Genomic DNA, 21,231 nt, shown 5'->3' on the forward strand with positions numbered 1-21,231 from the left:
GCAGTATAGTATTATTAACTATGGTCACCATGCTGTACATTACATCCCTATGACTTACTTATTTTGTAACTGGAAGCTTGAACCTTTTGACCCCCTTCACCCATCCCCCCACCCCTCCCCCCACCGTTGGCAACCACCAATCTGTTCTCTGTAGATTCTTAGATGTTAAGCACTTGTTATTCATTTACTCCTTGCTTTGTAAAATACCTAAGTGTCCCTTTTAAACACTCATTTTCGTTCAACTCGAGGATGGAAGATGCCTTAGAGGACTGAGATGGGGAGGATGGGGGGGACTCGAGGGAGGGTGGGGGGGAGTCGAGGGAGGGAGGGAGGGAATACAGGGATATGTGTATAAAAACAGATGATTGAACTTGGTGTACCCCCCAAAAATAATAAATAAATAAATAAAATTTAATAAATAAATAAACACTCATTTTCGTTAGCATCATTATTCTTGTTATGGAAAAGGGAAATCAAGGAAAGAAGCTTTAGAAAGTTGCTTGAGATTGGAGTTGGTGTCAATTAAAAAGCAAAAGTTAAAATATAGGATTTTCTTCCCTGTCCCACTTGTCAGTTACTAGCAAACTATCAGCTAGCTGTACTAGAGACAGATAACTAGAGTCATCCCCAAGTTCTCTTCACCGATACTACATATATATTTTTTTCAGTCTGAGTACTGTGGAGTTTACATCTTTATTGGGAAACTTCGAGGAAGTATGCACGTTTCAGCAGACACTCTGCCAAACCTTGGAAGAATGTTCAAAGTAAGTGTTGCACATTGCTGTTAGGTTAGCTAGCAACATTGGGTTTTTTGGTGTGTTTTGTTTTCTTTTAACTTTTGTCTTAGATAAGGGAACTTTATGCATTTATTATACATTTATTACGACTTTGATAAATTGCCCCAGTACAGAGAAAATCTACTAGGCGGTGGTATTCACAGTGTCAAACCACTAGTTTCTTATCCGGGCTCTACATCTAGTCAATTATTTCTCACTTAATTGATAAATCAGATTAACAAATAAGGTCTAAATTGACCATGGATGATGCCTTTGTCATTAGGTAGATATTTTTCTTTAGTACATTGCGAATTACTTTTGCAAGTAATATCTTTACGTGAACCACAACTCATCATTGATGGCTAGCTAGCTCGCTGAGGTGTTCAACCTCATGCTGCAGAGTGAACCGGGATGATCATCAGACAGTATGTTTCTGGAGCAAGATTAGTTTTCCAAGTAATGGATTTTGGAGAAATTGGTGACTTCCATCGTCTGTAGGGAACAATGGGGGCAATTGCCTGTTTCTTGAGCTTAATGAGACACTGGTGGTTGTCCAGGGACGAAGCTGGTGAGAACCCCCACTACAGAGACCTGAGGAGCCCCTCCACATGCTGATAGGGACCCGTGTTATCGGTATGGAAAGATGGTGACTAAGTGAGAAGAGCTTATTACTATCTAGATTTGTAATCTTTGTTTTTCATTTTATATAGAAACATGTAGAAGAGAGTTCAAGGAATATGCCAACATTGTTACAATAGATATCTCTGGATGGTGGAATTCCGAGTAATTTTTTTTTTCCTTTCTTGTGCTTTTTTGATTTTTCTGCAAACTAAAATGGGTGGCTTGTAATTTTAAACCTCTGGATGTCACCTTGCCTAGCAACCACCAGGCCACCAAGACTATGTAATACTCCTTTGTGATGTGTCATTTTTGGATTCAGTTAGTTTTGTCTGTACTTGAACTTCATGTAAATTAATCAAGAGTATTTTTAGTGTGCTCAGCTAAATTTGAGTATTATAATTTGAATAAACATCTTAAAAAACCCTATTAATTCCAAACAAGTATCTCACCCTATATATTGGAGCTATGTTTGGTGGCTAGAGTTTAAAGCAGTGGCCAAGAACTTGCATTCCACAGATAAAATGGTTATAATATAGAAGTTTCTTTTTCACTTTGGCAGAAGAATTCAAAAGGTTTGCATGTTGCCAGGTTTAATTGGAATCGTCTTCCTTTATCCCCTTGTTTCCTATTTTAATTCTGTTTCACCCATTTTGCTTACAGGTTTCCAGAAAACCAACACAAAGTAGGTGGTTGTCTACTGAACCTCATGCCTCATTTTAAATCTATGTACCTGGCTTACTGTGCAAATCATCCTTCAGCTGTAAATGTACTCACCAAGCACAGGTAAATCGTTAACATTTCCCCCCGAAAGCTGTTTTGCAATGATATCCTTTCCTAGGGCTATCTCATTTGGAAATCCAGGGTCTCCCACTAAACTCATAATTATCCCCGTTCATCATACCAGAAATTGACTCATTGTTATATGGATTTATTGTCCATTCATGCAACAAATAATTTATTGAGCACCTACTATGTGCAAGGTCCTATATTAGTTGATGGGGACACAGTGGTGAACAGGAAGAGAAGGTCCCTTCCCTCATGGAGCATAGACTCTTGAGAGAAATAGACATGAAATTAAATATTGTAAACATGTATTAGAAAAGGGTAATTAAAAGGATGCAGTGAGACTTTAAACATGGTATCAAAGTGTGGGGTGAAGGAAGGGTCAGGGAAGGCTTTCTTGAAGTAAAATTCTATTTAGAGCCAACGGTTTAGCCTTCGCCTGTCCCAGTGAATGTTTTATCTGAGTTGCTGATAGAACTAAACTGCATAGGTTCATATCTTTTTCACTCTCCCTTTGTCTGGTGGAGGAAGTCTCAAGCAGTAATAGGGCTAAAAGTCCAGGTATCAACAGGGAAAAGTGGAAGGAAACTAATCGTGTGAACTGGGTGTCAGGTACTTTAAGCAAAGGCCTGTAATGATAATTATACACAAATATAAATTGTTTCAGATTCATGGAGAACAGCAAAACAGTATCTCCTTTAAGAGTCCTTGCAAGGGACCCAGATATGCTTACATCTCTCCTACTCTTTCTTACCCTCTGACGACTCATCCTTGACACATTCACTGATACATTTATCTGGGCCAGAATTCTGTAAGATAGGCTTGAAGACACAGTTTGGACTTTGAATCCATGCGCTAGAAATTCAGGTGGGACAATAGGAAGAACAACACACAGAGGATCTCATGACTGAACTCGGACACTAGATTCAGAACCAACATGATTCTGGAGGTTGCTCAAGACTGAAAAGTTGATTTTTCTCTTAATTTGACTTGAACTCCCAGAGCCAGGCTGGAACACTAGTTGACACCAACCCTCAGAAGTGACGGAAACTTTGGTTTTGTCCCAGTTTGTTAGGAGCTTGATTGGCTTTATAGAGCTGTTATGTAAGGACATTTTGAAGGCAGATTTCAGTATCTCCTACTTGAAGGTCAATTTTACTTCCCCGATGAAAGCTGTGAACTCTTGTGGAATAGCAAATATGGAATTTGGAGTTTAAAGAAAGAGAAGCCATGACCCTGGATTATTTAGGCAAGTGGCTGAACTGCTTAGAGCTAATAATAACACTGACAATGTGCCAGGCACGTGATTGTAAAAGCCTATGAGGGAGTTACTATTATTACCATCCCTGCTTTACAGATAAGACATTGGAAGGTTAAGTAATCTGCCCAAGTGCTCATAGCTGTTAAGTGGTTGAGCCAGAATTAGAATCCAGGTCTGTCAGACTTCTAAAAAAATGTTTTTATTAAGACATGTATTTCAACTACAAAGAGAATAATCTAAATGCAAATTTAAAGAATTATCATAAAATGAACACCCACGAACCCGCCACCTAGCTTAAGAAATAAAGTTACCATTTCTCTTTTAATATAACAGCTTTATTGAGATATAATTCACATACCATACAATTCACCCGTTTAAAATATAGAGTTAAATTATTTTTAGCATATTCACAGTCGGGCAACCATCACCACAATCAATTTTACAAGATTTTCATCATTCTCCAAACAAACGCATACTCATTACTGGTCACTCCCCATAGCCAGCCCAAGGCAACCACTAAAATACTTTATGTCACTATGGATTTGCTTGTTCTGAACATTTCATTTAAGTGGGATCACACAACACATGGCCTTTTGTGTCTTTTCAAGGTTCATCCATGTTGTTGCACTTATCAGTACATTGTTTTTTTTAAATTGCCATATAATGAAAAATATTTCATTGTATGGATACCACATATTGTTCTCCCATTCACCAGTTTGTTTTCATTTCTCTTGGGTAGATATGTAGGAGTGAAATTGCTGGGTCATCCAGTACCTCTGTGTTTCACTTTTAGAGAAAGTGTGGGACTGTTTTCCAAAGTGGCTGCACCAGTTTATATTCCTACTAGCAGTTTATGAGGGTTCCATTTTCTTTACATCCTCGCCAACATTTGTTATCATCAGTCTTTTTGATTATTGCCATTCTAGAGGGTATGAAGTGATGATATCTCACTTTGATATTGATTTGCATTTCCCTATTGACTAATGAGCATCTTTCAAGTGCTTTATTGGCAATTGATGTACCTTCATTGGGGGCATGTCTGTTCAGATCCTTCATGCATTGTTAAAGTGGGTTACTTGTCTCATTATTGAGATCTGATTCACATACCATAAGCTCACCATTTTAAAGTGTACAACTCAGTGGTTGTTAATATATTAGGTTGTGCAACCATCACCACTATTTAGGTCCAGAACATTTTCATTGCCCCAAAAAGAAACCCCTTACCCAGTAGCAGTCACTGTCCATTTCTCTAAGGGCTAATGATGTTGAACATTTTTTTCTCTCAAACCCTTTGTCCATTTTTTAGATGGGTTATTCATCTTTTCATTGTTGAATGGCAACATTTCTTTATATGTTCTTCTTTATGTACTCTTATCAGATGTGTGATTTGAAAAAAATTTCTCTTCATTTTGTGGGTTTGCTTGATGGTATCTTTTGAAGCACAAAAGTTTTAATTTTAAGTTTAATTTTGATGATGTCCAATATATCTATTATATCTATTTTGCTTGTTTTTTGGTGTTATGTCTCAAAAATTGTTGCCTAATGTAGGTTATGAAGACTTACGCCTATCTAAGAATTTTATAGTGTTAACTCTTAAATTTAGCACTTTAATTCTTTTTGAGTTAATTTTTACATATGATGTGAGGTAGGGGTCCAACTTCATTCTTTTGCATGTGAATATCCAATTGTCCCAGCACCATTTGTTGGTTTCTATTCTCATAAATTTGTTACATTGTGTTTTATGTCACAGAATTGATACTGTTCAGTATTAATTTTTGACCTGCTGGATTTGTTTATTATTGATAGAGGGATGGATCACAATAGTGGATGTATCTATTTCTCTTTCTAGTTCTATCACTTTTTTTTTGCCTCTTGTATTTTGATGTTCTGTTGTTAGATGCATTCATGTTAAGGATTGCTTTGTCTTGTTGGAGAAATGAGTGTTTTATCTTTATGTAATTCTCTCTCTATTCCTGGTAATTTTCCATGTTCTGATGTCAGCTTTTTCTGAAATTAATATAGCTAGTCCAGGTATCTTTTGATTACTGTTAACATATCCTTTTCCATCCCTTTGCTTATAATCTGTGTCTTGTAGACAATATATAATTGTCTTGTTTTTTAATTCACTTTGAGAGTCTCTGTCTTTTAATTGGCATATTTAGACCATTCACATCTAAAATGTTTGTAACTGTTTTCTGTTCATTGCACTTGTTCTTTCTTTACTACCTCCCTTTTACTGCCTTCTCTGGTTTTATTATCATTATCATTATTTTAACTTTTTGACCATGCCACACAGCATGTGGGATCTTAGTTCCCCTGCCAGTGATCGAACCCGTGCCCCCTGCAGTGGGAGCATGGAGTCTTAACCACTGGACCACCAGGGAAGTCCTGCTTTCTCTGGTTTTAGTTAAACATTTTATATGATTTCATTTTCCCTTCTCTTTTATATACTTCTGAAAAAATTTTAGTGATTTCCATAAATCTAAAATGGATTTTAATATCCATTTACAACTAACCTAACAGCACTTTCACATAACACCATTTTACACGTAGTGCAGGTACCTTATAACAGAGTAGTCTCAATTTTTTCCCCTCATCTCTTATTCTCATTCATTTCATTTATCCATAACATAAAATCACTCAATATATTATTGCTATTATTACTTTGAACAGATGTCTATTAGATCTATTAAGAATAAGAAAAAGAAAAGATTTTATTTAACCTGTATTTATTATTCTCTGACACTCTTCCTTTTTATGTAGATCCAAATTTCCTTATCTCTGAAATACTTCTTTTAACAATATTTGATAGGAGGTCTACTGGTGACAATTTCCCTCAGTTTTCGTTTGCCTAAGAAAGTTTGTTTCGCCTCCACTTTTTTTCCTTCTATTTCTATTGTGATAAAACAAACAAGCATGTAACATGAGATCTACCCTCCTAACAAGTTTTTAAGTGTACAGAACAGTATTGTTAAATGTAAGGACAATTTTGTACAGCAGATCTCTAGAACTTTTTCATCTTCCATAACTGAAACTTTATATCCATTGAACAGCGACTCCCCAATTCCCCCTTACCCTAGCCCCTGGAAATCACCATTTTACTTTCTGCTTCTGAGTTTGACTACTTTAGATACCTTATATAAATGGAATCATGTAGTATGTTTCCTTCTGTGGCTGGCTTATTTCGCTTAGCACAATGTCCTCAAAGTTCATCCATGTTTTCACATATGATAGGATTTCCTTCTCTGGAAAGAGGTATGCATGTACATACCACATTTCTTTATCCATTCATCCATCAGTGAACATTTAGGTTATTTCGCAACTTGGCTATGGGAATGCAAATGTCTCTTTGAGATCCTGATTTCAGTTTATTTGGATAAATACCTAGAAGTTGTATTGCTGGATTATATGGTAGTTTTATTTTCAGTGTTTTGAGGAACTTCCATACTGTTTTCCACTGTGGCTGTACCAATTTATATTCCCACCAACAGTGCACAAAGGTTCCAATTTCTTCACATCTTTGTCAACATTTGTCTTTATTTATTTATTTATTTTTGGATAATGGCCATCCTGATCAGATGGGAGGGGATGTCTCATTGTGGGATGTGTGTGTTCACAGTAACTATTATAGTTCTCTACTTAAATGTATACAATCTTATGTAGTAAGGGTCATGTATCTCTTTTCCTCAAATAAATATGAATGTAATATGTTTTACCTGAAATATAGTTGCTGTACAATATTATATAAGTTACATGTGTACAATATAGTTATTCACAATTTTTAAAGGTTATACTCCATTTATAGTTACTATAAAATATTATTGTGGTTTTGATTTGCACTTCCCTGATGATTAGTGATATTGAGCATCTTTTCAGGTACCATTTGTATGTCTTTTTAGGAAAAATGTCTATTCAAGTCCTTTGCCCACTTCTAAGTTGTGTTATTAGTATTTTTACTATTGAGTTGAAGGAGTTCCTTATTTGTTTTGGAGATTAGCCCCTTATCATATATATGATTTGCAAATATTTTTTCTTCTTCCATAGGTTGCCTTTTCACTCGGTTGATTATTTCCTTTGCTGTGAAGAAGACTTTTAGTTTGATGTAGTTCCATTTGCCTATTTTTCCTTTTGTTAACTGTGCTCTTGGTATATTCAAGAAATCATTGCCAAGACCAATGTTTTGAAGCATTTCTCCTGTTTTCTTTGAGCAATTTTAAAATTTCAGGTTTTATGTTTGTCTTGAATCCATTTTGAGTTGATTTTTGTGTGTGGTGTGAGGTAAGGGTCCAGTTTCTTTTTCTTTTTTCTTTTTTTGCATGTTATATTCAGTTTTCCCAGTACCACTTGTTGAAGACTATTTTTTTTCTCATTATATATTCTTGGCACCCTTGTCAAAGGTCAATTAAACATATATGCATAGATTTATTTCTGGGCTTTCTAATTTGTTCCATTGGTCTCTTGTCTGTCTTTGCGCCAATACCATATTGTTTTAATTACTGTAGATTTATAACATGTTTTGGAATATGGAAGTGTGAAGCCTCCAACTTTGTTATTTGGGGTCCATTTTGGTTCCATATGAATTTGGGGATTGTTTTTTTCTATTTCTGTAAGAAAATGCCATTGAGAATTTATAGGGATTGCATTGAATTTGTAGATCACTTTAGATATCTGGACATTTTAACAATATAAACTCTTCTAATCTATGAACATGGGATGTCTTTACATTTGTTTGTTTCTTCTTTAGTTTTTTCATCCATGTTTTGTAATTTTCAGTGTACAAGTCTGTGTTCTCCTTTGTTAAGTTTAGTCCTAAATATTTTATTCTTTTGATGCTATTGTATCAGTAAATGAGATTTGTTTTTCTTTCTTTCTTTCTTTCTTTCTTTCTTTCTTTCTTTCTTTCTTTCTTTCTTTCTTTCTCTCTCTCTCTCTCTCTCTCTCCTTTTTTTTGGATAGTTTGTTGTTAATGTATAGAAATGCAACTGATTTCTTTATGGTAATTTTGAATCCTGCAACTTTACTGAATTCATTTATAGTTTTACCAGTTTTTTGGGGGGAGTCTTTAGGGTTTTCTATATGTAAAATCATGTCATCTGTGAACAGAGATCATTTTACTTCTTCCTTTCCCATTTCGATGCCTTTTATTTTTCTTTCTTGCCTATCTGGCTAGGACATCCAGTACTGTGTTGAATAGAAGTGACCAAAGTAGGCATCTGTGCCTTGTTCCTGATCTTGGAGAAAAAGCTCTGTTTTTTACCATTGACTGTGATGTTAGCTGTGTGCTTTTCATATATTGCCTTCTTATGTTGAGGCAATTTCCTTCTATTCTTAATTAGTTGAGTGTTTTTTTTTTAATCATGAAAGGATGTTAGATTTTTGTCAAATGCTTTTTCTGCATCTATTGAGATGATCATGTGATTTTTATCTTTTGTCCTTTGAGTGTGATGTATCACATTGATTGATTTTTGTATGTCAAATCATCCTTGCATCCTAGGGATATTTCCCACTTGGTCATGGTGTATGATGCTTTCAGTGTGCTATTAGATTTGGTTTGCTGGTATTTTGTTGAGGATTTTTATCTGTATTCATCAGAATATTGGCATATAGTTTTCTTGTGGTGTCTTTCTCTGGCTCTGGTATCAGGGTAATGCTTGTCTCATAAGATGAGTTTGAAAGTGTTTCTATCGCTTTAGTTTTTTTGGAAGAGTTTGAGGAGGATTGGTGTTAATTCATTTTTAAATGTTTTATAGAATTCACCAGTGAAGCCATCTGGTCCTGGGCTTTTCTTTGTTGGGAGGTTTTTGATTACTAATTCATTCTTCTTACTCATTATTGGTCTGTTAAAATTTTGTATTTCTTTCATGAGTCAGTCTTGGTAGGTTGTACGTTTCCAGGATTTATCTATTTCTTCTAGGTTATTCAGTTTATTAGTGTATAATTGCTCATAATATAGACATACCTTGGAGATATTGCAGATTCAGTTCCAGACCATGGCAATAAAGTGAGTCACATGAATTTTTTTTGTTTCCTAATGCATATAAAAGTTGTGTTTATAGTCTATTAAGGGTGCATTAACATTATGTTTAAAGCATGTCATATCCTAATTAAAAAAATAATGCTGTTGGAAAAATGGCACTGATAGATTTGCTTGACACAGGGTTGCCACAAACCTTCAATTTGTAAAAACCACAATATATGTGAAGCATAATAAAGTGTAGTGCAATAAAAAGAGGTATGCCTGTAGTCTCTTAAGATCCTTTTTATTTCTATGGCATCAGTTGTAATGTCTCATTTCATTTCTGATTTTATCTATTTGTCTTTTTTCTTTTTTTCTTAGTCTACTAAAGGTCAATTTTGTTTATCTTTTCAGCTCTAATCTTTACTATTTCCTTTCTTCTGCTAAATTTAGACCTAGTTTGTTGTTCTTTTTCTCGTTCCTTGAGGTGTAAAGTCAGGTTTTTTGAGATCTTTCTTCTTTTTTAATATAGGCATTTATCACTATAAACTTCCCTCTAGAATTATTTTGTTGCATTCCATAAGTTTTGATATGTTGTATTTTTATTATAATTTGTCTCAAGATATTTTCTAGTTTCCCTTTTGATTTCTTCTTTGGCCCATTGGTTGTTCAAGAGTGTGATGTTTAATTTCCATATATTTGTGAATTTTCCAGTTTTATTTCTATTAATTTCTAGTTTCATTCTATTAGGATCAGAAAGAATACTTGGTATGATTTCAATATTTTTAAAGTTAAGTTTTGTTTTGTGACAAAACATGTAACCTAACTTGGAGAATGGTCTTTGTGCACTCTCAAAGAATGCATATGCTGCTCTGTTGGGTGAAATGATATTTATATGTCTGTTAGGTGTATTTGATCTATAGCGTTTTTCAAGTGCTTATCTTCTATCTGGATGTTAAATCCATTATTGATAGTGGGGTATTAAAATTCTTTGCTATTATTGTGTTGCTGTCTATTTCTCCTTTCAGTTCTGTCCATATTTGCTTCATATATTTGGGTACTCATGCTGTTGCATATATACATATTTTAATTGTTATATCTTCTTGGTGTGTTGATCCTTTTGCTATGGTACTTCTTTGCCCTTCTTTGTCTCTTTTGACAGTTTTTGATATAAAGTCTATTTGTCTGGTATAAGTGTGGCCACCCTTGTGCTCTTTTGGTTACCATTTGCATAGACTGTGTTTTTCCATCCCTTCACTTTCAGCATGAGTGTGTCTTTAAAAATAAAGGGAGACTTTTGTAGACAGCATATATTTGGGTCTTTTTTTTTTTTTAAATCTGTTCAGCCATTCTATATCTTTTAATTGAGGAGTTTAATCCATTTAAATTTAAATTATTAAAAGGGAAGGACTTACTGTTGCCATTTTGTTCATTGTTTTCTGTCTGTCTTGCAGCTTTTTTGTCTCTTGTCTCACTTCCTTCGTGTTTTATTGATTTTGTGTAGTGACATGTTTTGATTCCTTTCTCATTTTCATTTGTATATAATCTATAGGTATTTTCTTTGTGATTTCCTTCGGGCTTACATAAAACATCTTATAGCAGTCTCTTTTAAGTTGTTAAAAACAACTTCAGTCATACACACAACTCTACACTTTTACTTCCCCTCCACTTTATGTTATTGATGTCACAAGATACATTTTTTTATATTGTGTATCCATTAGCATCTTTTTATAGTTATTTTTTATACTTCTATCTCTTAATTTCTATGCCAGAATTAAAGCAGTTTATGTAGTATGGCTAACAGTATTATAGTATTCTGTATTTGTCTATATATTTAACTTTACCAGTGAGCTTTATACTTAAGAGTGCTATCGTGTTTCTGTTTAGTGTCCTTTCATTTCAAGTTAAAGGACTCTTTTTAGAATTTATTGTATGGCAGGCCTAGTGGTGATATGCTCCCCCAGCTTTTGTTTATTTGGGAAAGTCTTTATTTCTCCTTTGTTTATGAAGGATAATTTTGCCAGATGTTATATTCTTGGTTGGCAAGAACCAAGTACTTTCGGTACTTTCCATATATCATCCCACTCCCTTCTCACCTGCAAAGATTCTGCTGAGAGACCTGCTAATAATCTTATGGGGATTCCATTATATGTGACAAGTCTCTCTCTGTCTCTCTTTTTGAGTTTGATTTTTTGTTTAGATTCTGCATGTAAGTGATATCATATAGTATTTAGTTTTCTCTGTCTGATTTATTTCACCTAGCATAATGCCTTCAGGGTCCATCCATGTTGTTGCAAATAGCAGGATTTCTTTCTTTCTCATGGCTGATTAATAGTCATATCTATCTATATCTATCTATCTCTATCTATCATCTATCTATCTATCTATCTATCTAATCTCACAGCTTCTTTATCCATTCATCTGTCCATGGACACTTAGGTGGTTTCCATATCTTGGCCATTGTAAATAGTGCTGCTATGAATATTGGGGTGCATGTATCTTCTCAAATTAATGGGGGTTTTTTTTGGTTTTTTTTTTCATGGATGTATATACTCAGGAGTGGAATTGCTGGATCATATGGTAGATATATTTTTAATTTTTTGAGGAACCTCCATACTGTTTTCTGTAATGGCTGTACCAATTTACATTCCCACCAACAGTGTACAAGGGTTCCCTTTTTTCCACATCCTCTCCAACACTTGTCATCTCTTGTCTTTTTGGTAATAGCCATCCTAACAGGTGTCAGGTGGTATCCCATTGTTGTTTTCATTTGCATTTCCCTGATGATTCATGATATTGAGCACCTTTTTATGTACCTGTTGGTCATTTATATGTTTTTTTTCTTTGAAAAATGCCTATTCAGTTCTTCTGCCCATTTTTAAATCAGACTGTTTGGCTTTTTGTTTTTATTATTATTATTTTTGCTATTGAGTTGTGTGAGTTCTTTATATATTTTGAATATAGCCCCTTAGCAGATTATGACTTGCAAATATTTTCTCCCTTTCCATAGGTTGCCTTTCATTTTATTGATGGTTTCCTTTGCTGTGCAGAAGCTTTTTGGTTTGATCTAGTCCCACTTATTTATTTTTTCGTTTCTTGCTTGTGCTTTTTGTGAGTACTTAGGGCTTCAGTTTCTTTGGGTTTTTTTCCCCTCCCTCTGTATGTTTGTGTTTCCTAAGAATTCCTTTATGAATAGAGTCTGTGTCTAGCTGTAATCCACTGTTGTTATATTGGAGCCATGTTGATGTGGTGTAAGATGTAGTGGAAGGGATGCATTCTATAATATTATGAATAAATTTCACTTATTTAGTGGACCCCTGTCCCTGAGATTTGATCGGTAGAAGCATTTCCTAGACTTTTTTTTCTCCTCTCACATATGACAGGCAGTTGAGAAAGGGTCAGGTAAGGCTCTGGCAACATAGTTTCCCTTGGAGAGCAAGCCTTTGTTACAGAGAATGTTCTGGGTGCATTTCAAAATGGTTAGTTTCTCTCCCCCTGCCTGAAACACAAGGGGGTTTTTCTCTGATCTTCTGCATGAGAACCTGCTTGGGTTCCTGGATGCAAAACCCAGAAAAGTTTTGGGCTCCCCAAGACTGGGTCCCTAGGAGTTTTTAATTGTCAAGCTAGTCCAGGCTCAGACTCTTGCACTTCATCAAAATTTGCCTTTGAGTGATCCTACCAGTTACTGGCTCCAGTGGCTTCTCCTCAGGGAAGCTGATCTCAGTTCTAATTCTTTGTGTTTGCCTGTCTTTCTAGATTTTGGGGTGGTGGTTTTCCCAGTGGTCTCACTTCTCAGTGGATCTAAGAAAAGTAATTGATTTTCAGTTTATTCAGGGTTTTTCTTGTTGTGAGGATGGTAATGATAACTTCTAAGCTCTTTGGATGTCAGAGCTGAAACCCGATGTCCTTTAATGATTTTTTGAATTATTTTATTTTATGTTATTTTATTTTTTAACCAAGTTGTTTAGCTCATATTTAGTAAATGTATAGAGTTGTGCAACCATCACTACAATCCAATTTAAGAACATTTCTGTCACAGAAGATCCCTCATGCTGGTTGCAGTCAATCTCTGCTCCCATCCCCATGAATTACTTTTTTAGTGTTTGCTTTGAGGTTTCCATATAAATCTTAACTTGTCTGAACCTGCTTCATACTTACAGTAATTTAATTCTAGTGAGATATAAAAATGTTACTCCTAATATAGCTCTATTTCCACTTCCATTTTTGTGCTACTGTTGTTATACATATTATGTCTATATGTTATAAACCCAATAATGCATTGACATCATTATTATTAATAGAATTTTCTATTAATGAAACTGAGAGAAGAAAGGAGAGTGAGGATATATTTATAGCATTTGTTATATTAACATTCGTATTTACCATTTGTGTGAGGTGATACCTATTGTAGTTTTGATTTGCATTTCTCTAATAATTAGTGATGTTGAGCATCTTTTCATGTGCCTGTTGGCCACCTGTATGTCTTCGGAGAAATGTCCATTTAGGTCTTCTGCCCATTTTTCGATTGGGTTGTTTGTGGTTTTTTTGTTATTGAGCTGTATGAGCTGTTTGTATATTTTGGAATTAAGCCCTTGTCAGTTGCATCATTTGCTAATATTTTCTTCCATTCCATAGGTTGTCTTTTTGTTTTGTTTATGGTTTCCTTTGTTGTGCAAAAAGCTTGTACGTTTGATTAGGCCCCATTTGTTTATTTTTGTTTTTATTTGTATTGCCTTGGGAGGCTGACCTAAGGAAACATTGGTACAATTGATGTCAGAGAATGTTTTGCCTATGTTCTCTTCTAGGAGTTTTATGGTGTCCTGTCTTATATTTAAGTCTTTAAGCCATTTTGAGCTTATTTTTGGGTATGGTGTGAGGGAGTGTTCCAACTTCATTGATTTACATGTGGCTGTCCAGCTTTCCCAATGCCATTTGCTGAAGAGACTGTCTTTTCCCCATTGTATAGTTTTGCCCACTTTGTTGAAGATTAATTGACTGTAGGTGTGTGGGTTTATTTCTAGGATCTCTATTCTAGGGGTAGTTTTTTGAGACTAGTCTTTGAAATTTGTTCTGGCCATTAGCTGTCTCTTTCCCTGGTTGTCTCTAGTGACCTAGCTGGCCTCTTGTGTAGCTTGTTGTTCTTAATTAAGGGGAGCAGCCTCCTCTCATTTACTTACCACCGAAACCTTCACTGTTTTTTTTTTTTTTGCAAGAGCACTTAGGCTTGAATTTCCCCACACTGTCTGTCTTTCTTTCTTTTTCTTTCTTTCTTTCTTTCTCTTTCTCTCTTTCTTTTAAAAAGTATTTATTTGGCTGTGCCAGGTCTTAGTTGCGGCATGTGGAATCTAGTTCCCTGACCAGGAATCTAACCCAGGTCCCCTGCGTTGGGAGCAGCAGTGTTAAGCACTGGACCACCAGGGAAGTTCCCCCTCAGTTTTTCAACTAAAACCAATTCCTTTGAGGAAAGCTTCAGAGCTCTCTGTTCCTGTAGTCTGCCTCTCCTCCTGGGCAAAATCTTTGAGTCGCTACTCTGGGTGCTGGGCAGGACAGTAGCCTCTGGTCTTCTCTGTTTACTTTTCCTAGCACAGAGCCTCTACCCTCCAAGTGAGCTGGGGTGAGGGTGATTTGGCGCCAGTATTTTTCAGCCTGCCTCCTCCCTCTGTGTGGAGTCTGAGTGGAGATGGAAGCCTCCATCCAACTTCTCAGCCACACTCCTGAGGAATTCAGCGTCTTCAACTCAGAGCTGAAGCAGATGAGATGCCCTAGTGAGATATTGTGTCTTTGCATTGGGAGTTGAGGGCAGAGGGAGTCTCTCTTCTTGTCCACACTTGCCTGGAGGAGGGAGAGAGGGAGAGAGCAGGTCATGGCTCAAATACTACAAGCTCTCCCTGTTCTTACTGAGTTTTAGAATATTTTCATGAATAAATGTTTTCTTCATTTACCAGATGCCATTGGAACACTTTTTAGAGACTTTAAATGGTTGTTTTTATAGGTTCCACTAGCTCTGCTTGTTTCCTTCGGGGATGGGTTCCATGGAGCATCTCACACCACCATCCCCTTCATGCCACTCTTTGATCTCAGCCAAAAAACTTTTTACCGCTTTTATATTATCTCAGTTTACAATGTGCCACTTAGAAGCTGTGTTACCCAGGGTGATTCACTTAATTTTTAAGCCTTAGTTTCCTCATTTGTAAAAGGAGGATAAAATCACCTACCTTGCAGTGTTGGTGTGAGGATTCAATGAAATAATATATACAAAGTACCCGGCATGTAGCACAATGTACTTGCTGCCATTCCCTTTCTACCAGCTTGTTTTTGTAGAAAAAAAATTATGCAATCTTTCAAGCACACAAAGAACAGAGATAACATTAAGTACACCCACATACCCACTATTCAGCTTGAGAAACAAATTATAGCTGCAATTGGAGTCCTGTGTATACTTTCCAATATTTTCTGCTCCTCCCTCCCTCCCCCAAGGGAACCTCAGTCCTCAATTTGTTTTTATTATTTCCAGGAATGTTTTCATACTTTACTACTTACCTTCAATAAAGAAAGTATGGTTCAGAGGCATTTTTCCTGTGATGGATACATAAACATCCTGTGTGGATAAGCGTAAATTTCTTAACATCACTGAAAAGAGATCCCGTCATGTTAGCTTGCCATTTATATTAACACGTATTCTTCAGTAAAAAGAGATCCTGTCATGTTAGCTTGCCATTTATACGAACACATATTTTTTTTTCTTCTGATCTGAGAACAGCAATTCTGGATAAATACCAGAAAGAAATGGTGTACCTCACATGGCAGACTTCTGTAGTGTTTAGAGAATTTTCTGTTGTAAATCTGGGTGCTAAAATGCTATTGACTGCATTTACCCATGTTAGGAGTTTAAAGCATAAAGAACAGTAGAGATTCCTTCAAACAGTATGATTTAAATTTTGTTACACAGTTAATTGAAAGATTATTATACCTGCTTGCTTGATTTTGGTTCGTGGTTTTTTTTTTAATTGAAGTATAGTTGTTTAGAATGTTTCAGGTATACAGCAAAGTGATTCAGTATGTATATATGTATATATATTATTTTTCAGATTCTTTTCAATTGTAGGTTATTACAAGATACTGAATATAGTTCCTTGTGCTATACAGCAGGTCTTTGTTTCTCTATTTTATATATGGTTAATGATTTTTTTGAGAATTTTATAATACCCCTTGAAATGATGGAAGATGCACTGGAGTGCCACAGAACTGAATTTTTATCTTAGTGACTTATTTACATATAAGGAATGAAAATTAAATTAAAATACTTGGGGTTATCCTCAGAGGTTCTTCTAATACAATCTCAGTTATTTTCTAGGCATCTTGTGGTAATTTATGCTGACCTACTAGAGGCAACGCATAGTTGAGTGAAATTCACAGAAAATTCAGATTAAAATTCTGTTTTATATGGTTTCAGCTGAAATAGGGACATTGGTGGATTTCTGCTAAAGCTGTAGATGGCTTGTGCTCGCTTCGGCAGCACATATACTAAAGCTGTTAGATGGCTTAGAAGCAGGAAAAATCACGGAGTCAGAGCGAGCCAGTCAGGTGAACTTCTTCATTTGGGCCGGCAGGTGGCAGTATCATACTAGAAATGCTTGTGGCGATTGGCAATGAGACCACACACAGCATTAAAATTGTACGACTGTGTGTTGGTGCCTTGTGAAAAATGCAGTAATGCGTTATCTGAATTTGGAGATATAAGCAGACCCCGACTTTGATATGTTCCCCATATTTACATATATTTGAATGACTGCCCCAGTCTTTTGCTCTGCCCTGGGTGAGGTCTTTTGGGATTTCCCCTCTCTCTCCCCTTCTGGCTTGCTATTGTAGCTCTTATTTCTTCCTGGGAGTAACTTCACCCTTACAAAAATACCCGCTTCTCTCTCGTGCTTCGGTGTGGCATCCATCCTTTTCACGAGGGTGAGGGACCTGGCGCGAAAAGACAGAGGGGGGAGAGGAGGAGAGAGCGCCCAGGCAGATCCTGACCTCACTTCCGGCTCTATTGCAGCGACTGCCACAAACACCACGTGTCCTTTTCCTCTTGTTAGTTTTATTCACTCTCTGTTTACCATTGTTGTCAGCAATGAGCACTTTGAGAAAAACCCAGAGCTGTGTACTTGCTTCCGGGACGAAGCACATAGGAAAAATTCTGACACTAGATTGTGTCCTGTCTTTGAGGAACCAGGGAAGGGAGCGAGACTGATCACAAACAAAAAGTGGTGGGGAAGAAGCAGGCAGCCTAGTTTCTGGGACTGGATCAGTGAAAAAAGGGCTAAGTGAGATCCACCCAACCAACCCAGTGTGAGCGGCATCCCCGGGATTTTCCACTGCCACGCGGAGCCTCTCAGCTCCTCCTGCCTCACCTCCCCTTTCCAGACCACAATGACTCCAATGAAAAGATGGTAGGGAGAGAGTGAGGCGAAAAGAGGGGAAAATCTGGTCCTTTTCTAGCTGCTCTAGTTAGAGTTACCATCGTTCAAAGTAGAAATCTATGCAAAGATTCTACAAAAACACTGTTATATGCGATGGTTAAGCCCTGTTGTGTTATTATAGTGTACGATACTTTTCTTGAGTTTTCCAGCCTAACCTAGAATACACCACAGCCCCGTCCACCATACATTCTATGAGATAAGGGTATGTTAAGTCTCAACAACATTCATACATTGAAAACTGCTTCTATTGTATCACATCTGTTGTATCACATCACGTTTAACAATGTGTTAAACTGGAAAAGCATTTCAAATAGCCTGTATAAAAATTAAAAGCTGCAATGGAAAGACAGATTGTGTTTTGGTATAATGATATATATTTGCATGTTATATTTGTGTATAACGATATTAATTTGTGCATTAAATTTATTTGGCTAAGGAAGGTGGATCTTTGGGATCTATTTATCATGATGGGCAGTGGCTTTATAACAGTTTTGTGCTTTTGTTGCACGAGTCAAATGTTATTTTTTCCCCAATAAAATAGCCAGTGTTTTATTCTGAGATAGTGATCTCATGTTATATTGAAAAAATTTTTTTAAATTCTTTTGTGATGTTTAACAAGCCTAGAAGTTAGAATGCTGCATGGAAAATAATAAAGTACACATTAGCATTTGCTTTTAATTGTTGTAACCCTTGTATCAATTAGAGGAGAACGTTGAGGATGCGGGTAGTTATTTAGTCATGGAAAGGAAAAAATAAGACTTGTTTACTAAATTGAAATGAAATTAGGAAAGTGATTTTCTCAAAATTACATACTCAAATGCACTCTCCAACTTCGAGTTATTTTCCTAATTATATTTTATATGTGATGATTTTTTTTTTAAGTCTAAGCCAAGTCTGACCCAGAGGCAGGCTAACCTAGGTGTTTCCCTAGTCACTTGCATTAAGCACTATTTCTTTTTAAAAAATTTTTATTGAAATCTAGTTGATTTACAATGTTGTGTTAGTTTCAGATATACAGCAGAGTGATTCAGTTATATATATAGATATACATTCTTTTTCCTATTCTTTTCCATGATGGTTTATTACAGGATATTGATTATAGTTCCCTGTGCTCTACAGTAGGACCTTGTTGTTTATTTTATATATAGTAGTTTGTATGCGTTAATCCCAAACTGGTAATTTATCCCTCCACCCCCCCACCTTTGGTCACCATACATGTGTTTTCTACCTCTGTGGGTCTATTTCTGTTTTGCACATAAGTTCATTTGTATCATATTTTAGATTCCACATATAAGTGATATCATATGATATTTGTCTTTCTCTGTCTGACTTACTTCGCTTAGTATGAAAATCTTTAGGTCCAAAACACTATTTCTTCTAGAAGTTCTCCATGCGTTATTCAAGTCAACTCAGCTCCCACCCTCCTTTTTTTCATGGTTTAGACCTCAGAGATGGCCTGTGCCATTGCTGTGTTCCACATCAAGCATCAGACAGTAATGATTTCCAACAGACCTGGGTAGGAACCCCAACTTAGCTATTTACTTGCTTTCACTCACACTTTCTGAGTCTCATGTTTCTCGTCTATAAAATGACAACACCTGTGTTGAAATGTTGTGACTATTAAACAAGAACAAATGCATGCAGAGATCTTAGCATGAAACAGTAGTCTTATAAACCCCAATCTTTAAGCTTCATAACTTTAGCAAGAAGTAGGTTTTATCTTTGTTTTACAGATGAGTCAGCTGAGGTTGGTAACTGACCATGGTCACCAAATCTGTTTTATCATTTCAAGTCCAGGGCACTTCCCTCCCCTTGGCTGCTTCTGGAGCAAGACTGCAAAAACTGATAAAACAGGCAGCATTGATGGTTAGATTGACCACTCAGATGAGATCTTGTGAAGGCGGTGATTCCCAGCTCTTTTTCCTTTGACATCCCTGTGATTCTGCGTGACTCAACGTTGTTGCATAACAGCTGAAACACCATTTTTTTCTGTCCTGCTCACAAAAGCCTGAGGAGAGGGAGAGTTATCTATAATAGGGCTAACCTGCAACCCACCTTACCCCCCAATCCCCTAGTCTGTTATCACTGGTAGCAAGTTTCTTTGAACACAACACAACTTTTCGCAACATGCCACAGTTGGGAACCGCTGCCAAAGATGTATTCTGGGAGAGTAAGTAGGTCATTTGGTAGTAGAGGGGTCTTATTGGAGACGGATGAGAAGATTGGTGGGGCCAATGGGAGTCCAAAAAGTTAAGACTTGATCTTGCAGGCAATCAGAGGTTCTTGAGTAGGAAAGCAACAGGAGTAAAGTGGTCGTCTGCAGGGTGGTTCAGAAGCCAGAAAGCCTGGAAGCCAGGGGGTCTGTTGGACTATTGAAGTGAACTAGACCAGATGAGGTGAAGGTCAGTGGCAGTGGGAATGGAAAGGAATAAATAGGTACAAGAAGGCTTGTGATGGATTGGATATGCATATGGGTGAGCAAGGAGGGAGGGGGTCAAGTGATGAAGCAGGTTTCCTTGTTTAATTCTGTTTTGCAGAAATGGAAACTAAAATGATCTTGCAGCCCCAAGACTCAGTATCCCGTTGATGGAAAGGAGACAATCACGACATGGTTCCTAAGATATTAATACAGTCTTTTCTTTTCTTCCTTCCTTCCTTCCTTCCCTCCTTTCTTCCTTCCTTCCCACAACCAGGGATTGAACCTGGGCTCTCGGCATTGAAAGAGCAGAGTCCTAACCACTGGACCGCCAGGGAATTCCCTACAGCCTTTTTATTGTTTTCTCTTAAAGTCAAGTTATTTGGGTAGCTTGCCGCACTGTTTTCAGATCCTAGGCTAAGTGACTTTGTGGTTAGTCTTGCAAACATGTTAATATCTGAATTTAGGACTTGATGCTGGCACATTGCAAGTGGGTGTCCTGGTGATAGGGAGCACCCGGTGACAGGGAGCACTTGGTGAGTTACTCCCCTTGGCATCTCACCAGCCAATAACTAGAATGTTTGCAGTGACTAAGAAAAGATTTTTTCAAACCTGACGTTGAGGTTATCTGATAGATTGTATGCCCCGTGTCTCTGGGTGCAGGCTCCTTAAGGGCAGGGATTTTGGTTTTCTTCACGGCTGTATTTCCAACAGAGAACAGAGCCTGTCACTTAGTAGGTGCTCAATAAATACTTGTAGCATGAGAAAATGAAGCCAGGGATCATGCATGCCTGGTTTACCACTGTAGCCTAGCGCTGTGCGCCAGGCTGATTGAATTGAGTTGAAATGCGTTGGACAGCATTTTGGCTGGTGACACAAAATTTATTTGGTTTTCTATGCTGTGAAATACAGGAAAATCATGTTCAGCTGATAACTCTTTACATGCA

At 36.7% G+C, this 21,231-nt stretch overlaps 1 protein-coding gene across 3 annotated transcripts in view; it reads left to right on the top strand.

Moving 5' to 3' along the window:
- The window catches only part of ARHGEF6 (Rac/Cdc42 guanine nucleotide exchange factor 6), a 108,405-nt gene that overhangs the window by 61,122 nt on the left and 26,052 nt on the right, over positions 1 to 21,231 (top strand). For all 3 annotated transcript variants that reach the window (XM_057718565.1, XM_057718566.1, XM_057718567.1), the window contains 2 exons: positions 669 to 764; positions 2,058 to 2,180. In XM_057718565.1, the coding sequence (XP_057574548.1) occupies positions 669 to 764; positions 2,058 to 2,180 (219 nt within the window). The remainder of the gene's footprint in view (positions 1 to 668; positions 765 to 2,057; positions 2,181 to 21,231) is intronic.

The sequence above is a fragment of the Hippopotamus amphibius genome, chromosome X (genome assembly GCF_030028045.1).
Source record: "Hippopotamus amphibius kiboko isolate mHipAmp2 chromosome X, mHipAmp2.hap2, whole genome shotgun sequence".
Classification (NCBI taxonomy): Eukaryota; Metazoa; Chordata; class Mammalia; order Artiodactyla; family Hippopotamidae; genus Hippopotamus; species Hippopotamus amphibius.